This window comes from Silene latifolia, chromosome 2 (assembly GCF_048544455.1).
Source record: "Silene latifolia isolate original U9 population chromosome 2, ASM4854445v1, whole genome shotgun sequence".
In the NCBI taxonomy this organism is placed as follows: Eukaryota; Viridiplantae; Streptophyta; class Magnoliopsida; order Caryophyllales; family Caryophyllaceae; genus Silene; species Silene latifolia.
The window spans coordinates 5,439,650-5,447,362 of NC_133527.1; the positions used below are offsets into that span (position 1 = coordinate 5,439,650).

General features: G+C 34.0%; 2 protein-coding genes across 2 annotated transcripts; one reads left to right on the plus strand and one right to left on the minus strand.

Moving 5' to 3' along the window:
* The first annotated feature begins 1,588 nt into the window (after positions 1-1,588).
* On the plus strand, positions 1,589-4,513 carry LOC141642100 (xyloglucan endotransglucosylase protein 1-like). The gene is made up of 3 exons (XM_074450784.1): positions 1,589-1,941; positions 3,028-3,227; positions 3,793-4,513. The coding sequence occupies exons 1-3, from the start codon at positions 1,663-1,665 to the stop codon at positions 4,172-4,174; spliced, it is 861 nt and encodes a 286-aa protein (XP_074306885.1). The 5' UTR covers positions 1,589-1,662; the 3' UTR covers positions 4,175-4,513.
* Positions 4,514-6,170: 1,657 nt separating this feature from the next.
* LOC141627747 (uncharacterized) lies at positions 6,171-7,466 on the minus strand. Its single transcript, XM_074440970.1, has one exon. It carries the CDS (start codon positions 7,464-7,466, stop codon positions 6,171-6,173), a length of 1,296 nt encoding a protein of 431 aa, XP_074297071.1.
* Positions 7,467-7,713: the final 247 nt, after the last annotated feature.

Sequence of the window (7,713 nt, forward strand, 5' to 3'; positions counted from 1 at the left end):
TGGTATTTATAACATGTTTCAATCCGTTAGCATTAAAATCGTCCTTGCGAGCTTCTTTTACAACCAAAAAAAGAAATATCAAACGAGGGGTACTATGACATTAATAAGTTAATAATATTTTGGAACAACTAGCTTATATATACTTGAAAACGAAACCGAAAACTATGAAAAATGCAAAATCACAAAGTTTTTAATATTGTCACATTTGACTATATATACTCTAGTTTCATAGTATTTGAATCTGTTCTCTACCACATATATATTGTTATAGAGAGTTCGTTTATAATTAGAACATTATTTAAGGGCAACACAATTAGGAACGCTTCTAATTCGTATTTTATAAGCTTAATCGAAAATGTTTTAGTCTAATGCAATATTTAATTAAAGTGGAAGGATAGTAAAAAATAGGTCGCAGGTTTGACTATTCCCCCTGAAATATATTACCCGTGTGACTTATTATATAATACTACAAAATAAAAACGTTGTAAGCCTACGATTCTATCTTTCCATATTAAATGTTTTGTTTAAGAATGGTAATAATGAGGTAATAATGACTATGTTGTAAGCTTATATCGATCTTAAGTAAGACTAATTAATTTCGATAACATTAAGTTTAAACTCACTTTATTGTTTGATTGATTGACAAGGTGGTGCCACAACTAATAAACACATAATCAAACATAACATCATCACTAAATCAAGAAAGACCTAATTTAAACATAAGCATGTTCTAAAATCAATCACAAATTCAGTAAAAAGAAATGCCAACCAATTAAAATTAATGCAAAGGGACCCAATAAAATAAATATTAACACCTACACAAAAAATAATACGTTAGATGACATTGAATCAAATTTCAATTAGGCTCTATCGATATGATTGTCCAGCTAAGGCTCTTAAGACCCCAGTTGGTGCAAGCCTAAAGCACCTCACATGCACATGCACCCTTCATGTTACCCTACGTTCACTATCCCAGCAAGTCTTCTTTAATACGGTCTTAACTTAAAACAGATAACGTCATCAGAATAGTTTATAATAAAAAAGTGATCATTTAGGTTCAGTTCTTTTAGGATTGAAATAGGCTGAATTGAACTGAACTGAGCTCCTGTTCTTTTCAGCTAAAAGGATATGAACTGAAAATAACTGAAGCTGAGAGTTGCATTGAATTGAATTGAACTGAACTGAATAGAGCTGAATTTATGAAGAAATGAACTGAACAAAATTGAACTAAATAGAGCTGAACTGAACCGAAATGAACTGAAATTAAGTACAAAAGTAACATGGCCTGACTGGACTGAACTAAACTGAACTGAACTAAACTAAACTTATAAGCAATAAAAAATTGAACCTGATCGATCGAACTGAACTAAATCAAACTAGACTTATAAGAACTGAACAGACTAATAAAAGTTTATAACTAAAATTATCACTTTCTAACAATAAAATAATGATAACTTTTTATCATAAAATATTCACATTTTATCGTTAATGATCATATCTTATCTGTCATAAATTCAGGCGGATACCACCTGTCTGAAATGAGACTTTGCCACTCCCTATATATACGTACCATTTTATCCCATAAATTCCACACAATCCCACAACATAATCCATAACATCACATATCATAAATCGTATACCATATACTAGTATCTCCGAAAAATGGGAGACGGTCCGGTGATGAAAATGGTGATTGCGGTTGCGATTATGATGACTGCCACCGTGAATGGTGCAATTTTATCAGGTAACTTCTTGGGTGACTTTGAACCAACATTTGGTGATCATAGGGTTAAGGCAATGGGTGGCCAACTCTTAGCCCTCTCCTTAGACCAGTATTCCGGTGCCGGGTTTCGGTCTAAGAAGGATTTCTTGTTTGGAAGGGTCGATATGCAACTAAAGCTTGTGCCTGGTGACTCTGCTGGAACTGTCACTACCTTTTATGTAAGTCATTTTCACTTACTATGAAGTGTCAAGTGTGTAGTGTAGTATAAGAATGAAATAAATTCTAAGAAAATGACAATTATATATTTAGCTAACATATTTTGTATACATAATTTTAAAATTCCACCATTTCTTTTTTTAAATTTTTACTAGCAAAGAATTTTATAAAAGCATTACAAATTTTTACGTCTTATATATCTTTTTTTATTATATACTCCCTCCATACCACACCAATGGTAACATTGACTTTTTCACACTTGTCGAGACACGTTTTGCAACGTAAATATCATTTGTTACACATTATTAAAAATTATAAAAATTTGATATTCTTATAGCATTCATGACGATAAATCAAACAAGATCTCACATGACTATATTTTGTCTTATAGATTAAGAATAATATCGAAGATTCCCTACGACCATGAATAGTGGCAAAACGATCAATGTTACCATTTGTCTTGTATGGAGGGAGTATATATGAAATTAATTATTTGACGGGGAAGTAAATATAAAGAGTAATTTCTATTTTGATAAAAAATAAAATAAAAAAAGTTAATAATAATAATAATAATAATACTCCATAACATTAAGTTGAAATAAACATTTTATTAATGAGACTTGTCAGAATATATTAAGAAATTAAACAAGTATTTACCTTTGTCTTGCATAAATGTAAACTAGGATTACTTGAACTCGAATACTCGATCATTCTTTTTCGCATGAAAAAAAAAATTACTCGAGTAATTCAATACTACAGTACATTTTTTTTTTTTTTTTTTAATTTCAAACAACAAATTTAAAGACAACAACATACTCTTTATTTCTAACTGAATAATTTATATTTGCTTTATTTTCTTCTCATAAGATAAATCTCACTACAATACCTGAAATTATACAGTTAAGTATCTTATTTGTTTTTCGACCAACTATAACTTCTTATTTTCACTCATATAAGTGATCAAATATGTTACTCGATACTAAATTGCTCGGTATCAATTGCAAAAATAACAAAAATTTTACTAATAATGATAATCATGGACAAACTAATTAACGAAATACGTAATTATCATGTATGATTATTTGCAGTTGACGTCTGATCAAAGCACAGGAAGACACGATGAAATTGATTTTGAGTTTCTAGGGAACCAAAGTGGTCAACCTTACACTCTCCATACTAACGTCTTCAGTCAAGGCAAAGGTGATAGAGAACAACAATTTCACTTGTGGTTTGACCCTACCATCAACTTTCACACTTATTCCATCGTTTGGAACACTAGACTCATCATGTAAGTATAATAACACAAATTATCGATATTCTGTCTTGTTTAAAATTGTCTTAACTTAAAACTTCTCTCAACCTACTTTTATTTCTAGCTTTATTCTAATTATGTGTAAAAATGTCTAAAGATAAAGACATTGTTAAACAAGAATTGGTGATCAGTATTATATCACTACTATTCACCTCTTTAATAACCAAAATTCTTAAGTTTGAGATTCTATATTTCTATGAATACAACGACGTTATCCATTTCTTTAATTTGTTGTTGACTTGTTGTCTAGTTCAAATTTGAACTAGACATCATTTACATAAATGAAACTAGTTTTTGTTATATTTCGTTGTTTATTACATAGTATTACTGTATATGTCATTACAATATTGTTAAAACCAATATGTCTATCTTACTTTCTGTCTCATATAAAACTGTTGTATGCTGTATTACGTATGCATGTCATTACAATGCCAACAACAGTATGTTTAATTTGCTGTTAGTCTCATATAAAACCGTTTTACGCTATAATATATTCATATTTAGGAATTTGCTCAAGTTGAAATGGAATTTGTGATTTCAGGTTTTTGGTAGACAATACACCAATAAGAGTATTTAGAAGTAACGAGGACATGGGAGTACCATTCCCAAAGAACCAACCCATGAAGATACAATGCAGCTTATGGAGTGCAGATTGGGCAACACAAGGAGGACTAATTAAGACAGATTGGAGCAAGGCACCCTTCGTCGCGTACTACAAGAGCTACAACATTGACGGTTGTGAAGGAATGAGTGGCAAGTCCGCTTGTGCTAATACCCCCGGCTCATGGCGCACCCATGACCTTGATGCATATGGTAGGAGAAGGTTGAGATGGGTTCAAACTAATTATATGATTTATAATTATTGCAAAGATACTAAGAGGTACCCACAAGGTCCACCTAAGGAATGTCAACGCGTTGAGTAAGGGCTAATTCCACTTCAGTGTCCTCTTCTTATCGATTTTTACTCTTATAAAGAGTGTAAAAATCGACTTTGAGACCGTAAACACTACTACTAAAAATATCGAGATTGTGATATAATTGGATCATATACTAAAATTATTATGTATGTGTATACACTATACAAAAAGTATTATGTGAAATGTGAGTTGTGTAAAAGGGGAGAGGAATTCATTGTATGAGAGTTTGTTTGTAATATTACTATATGTTCATGTAGTTCTACTTGAACGTATGTAGTGTACTTACATTCTTGTACGTTATTATAATCTTTATATGTATTTCTAAATTATTGAGGTAGTATTATATGAAGTAATGAAGCATTAACAGATTCTTTATACTTTATTTTATTCATTTGTGAGGAGTATTTTAATAAAACGTAAAAAATCTGCTGAGTCGGGAGTAGAATTTTGCTTCACCAAGCATTAACATCTATCATTTTTTTTACTGTTTTAAAAGAAGCCACAAGAGAGATTTTGATGCTAACGGGATTTGAACTCAGGTCGTAAGCATCACTTCTCAAGAATCACGACTTTACGAACTGAGCTAGTTAACATCTGCAACATTAACAGGTACCATTAGAAGGTACAAAATATAAACTTGTTGTCATATCAGAAGTCTCAAACTAATGACGACAAAACTATGTAAGTAATCGTCATTATAAAATATCATGTTGTCAAAATAATGTTAAAGTATTATCCCACTATCAAATACGAGTACTAAGTACTTCGTATATATGATGCCAATTGAATTCGAACCCATGTTAAGTATCAACACCATTGACAGACTTGGGAGAAGGCGTCTGCCCTCACTAGCTATGGAAAAATTCGAAAGTTTTAGTTTTTTTTTTTTTTCAAGCTTAATTTATGCCATTACCTGTTCAGCCCCTTTGAAATTTTTCGCCCCTGGCTAGCTCCGCCAGTGATCAACACTCTATCATATACTAAGTATAACTTTACCAGTTAATATACTCGACTTCTACGTATTTTAATTGATCTTACTCATGAGGCGGTCTCAAACTGTGACGATGTAATCCATTACCCCACTACACATCCATCCATCCACAAAGTCCATGGCCTAAACCCAAAGCCAAAAGCCCAAACCAAGTGATAACAAACTTTTAAAAAATAAATAAGATTCCCGCCATTTTTTTTGCAAAAGCTTGAAAATTGATCACAACCACTCAAAACCCAGTAATTTAAGACATATCCTTTTACTTATATCATTCAATTTCCCCCAAAAATTGCAATTTCTTCACTAAATTGTTGATATATAAAAAAATATTGTTTTAATTTAGCTAAAAAGTAATATAAAAATGTCAAATAAATCAAGATCAAATCCACCATGGTTTGATATTCCACCGGAGATTCTACTCAATATTTGAGAATTAACCGGCTACCCGATTCATCGAAACCGTATTCGAGCAGTTTGCAAGCCGTGGCGGTCCGCTTTCGCTAATGTCGAAAACAGAGGAATTAAAAATTTCCCATTAAAAATCCCATACCACCCATCACTAAGGTATGGATCCGAATCTTTGTTTATTGTTCCGACAACGAGTTATGTAATTCATCCTGTAAATGGGTCATTCGAGGGATCATCGTTTTTGATGACTGTAGAAGAGATTAACCCGGGTTTTCGCTACGCCCACTACGTGTTTGAGGAAATGCTTCAAAGAAGGATGGTGGGGAGAATAGGCTGAGTTACTACTATTTGCGAGGAGAATCCGACAAGGCGCTACGCTAGTTTGTAAGAACCCGTCTTCTGAAAGTGATTTATTGATCATTGTGCTGTGCAACGAAAACAAGTTGATGGCTTTGAGGATGAGAGACGGAGTGTATAGACACCGTCTTAGGCGTAAGGCAAACAAAATAAAGCAATGTAGACAACCGTGATTAATATGCAAACAAAATAATCTTTCTTAAATAACTTGATTATTAAAAATAAAGCAATTCCTCCATTTTATGCTTAGTTCTCTTCTACGGTGAGGCATTGCACAAGCGACGGAACTGAGGTGGGCCACCATTGCTGCTCGAGTCTATGAAATCTCACCGCATCATAAGACAAGTCTTCTGAAGACGTTATGCATCCTGTTCGCGTATCACACAAAACAACCTGTTTTGTGGGGGCAAGATACATATAAATCAGCTTGTCATTGTATGGGTGTACCCCAATGCCCTTGGTCGTAATGTGACGTTCGAGTCTGGTGTTTGAATTCCAGATGGTAGTGTAAATGTCAATACAATTAACAATGCCTTTGCACAAGCCTTGGAAAGTCGTCTCCCACTGGAGAGGTACTTGATTCGGGTCCAACTTCCACACTACCATCCCCAATTCAAGAGTGGCCGTCACATCTATTTCGTACCACAAGCTAGGTACGTTATTTCCCTTAAGAGTACACACGGCTAACAAATGTCCCGATGATTCTTGCAAATACCCAAATTTAGGTAGTGGTGGCATAACTCGTGCCTCAAGGGTCGTGTCACAAGCGTCATTCACATCAAACGGGTCCAATGCCACTAAACGTAACCCACTTTTAAAGTAAATTATGTCATTACATACAACAATCTCGGGCTTATCAGCACTCACTCTGAACTGTCCAACCTCTTCAGGGATCCTAAGGTTAATTTCCTTCCATTCACCAATCTCCGAACAATAAACGACCATATTGAATGTGTCTACACTACTATCCTTACGAAAAATTCGAATCTCCACAACTCTAAACTTTGTTGATTGACATATCAAAGCAAACTTTGTTATCCGTTTCCCTTGACTCTTATCACTAGGGTACGGTGGCAGAGCAACCCATTGCTTGGTGAATGGATTGGCAATATAATAAACTAAGCCACCTCCTTTAAAGGTCCTGTAATTAGTGCATAACACCAAATCCTTGTATGTGGCCCTTGCAAGGGAAGTATAACGACCAGGCAGAAAAAACAACGATAATTTACGCGGCCCAAATATGAATTCTGTGAACGGCAGTTGTCGCCATGACTTCATGATTGTAATAAATGTACATGGTGGCTCATCATCTTCATGATCAGAACCCGTGGCGGTTTTCTTCTTGTGGTTGGCGAACTGGACCGGAAAGTTGGGGTCAGAGATTAAAGAAAACCAACGCTTGTTCACGGGACTGCATGCTATTACGGTTGCACGATTGGGAAGTCTAACTAGTATTTGAGTAAGCATATGGTCATCGAGATCGTCTATTCTTGTTCTATTACGGCCATGGTTAATCTTTGGTTTTTTTCGAGGCCTAGCCATGATTTTTTCACTCAGTAAATAATGTGAATTGTTAATGTAAATACAATCCTATGCCAAAAACAAGTCTAGTCTCGGTGCTGTTTGGCCAAGCTTTAAAAGTGATTTTGTAACTGAAAAAGTAGTAGCTAGGCCGAACACCCTAAATTATGAAGTTCTAAAACTACTTTAAAAAAGTCAAAAACTAATAACTTACCCCCAAAAGTAGAAGTAGGTATTTTCTACTTCTACTTCTACTTTTCACATAAAG

What these genes read in the sequence shown, in the direction of transcription:
- LOC141642100 (XM_074450784.1), top strand. Translation starts at nt 1,663, where the DNA reads ATGGGAGACGGTCCGGTGATGAAAATGGTGATTGCGGTTGCGATTATG. An exon ending in GAACTGTCACTACCTTTTAT is followed by an intron (nt 1,942 to 3,027) that starts GTAAGTCATTTT and finishes GATTATTTGCAG; the next exon opens with TTGACGTCTGATCAAAGCAC. An exon ending in TGGAACACTAGACTCATCAT is followed by an intron (nt 3,228 to 3,792) that starts GTAAGTATAATA and finishes TTGTGATTTCAG; the next exon opens with GTTTTTGGTAGACAATACAC.
- LOC141627747 (XM_074440970.1), bottom strand. Translation starts at nt 7,466, where the DNA reads ATGGCTAGGCCTCGAAAAAAACCAAAGATTAACCATGGCCGTAATAGA.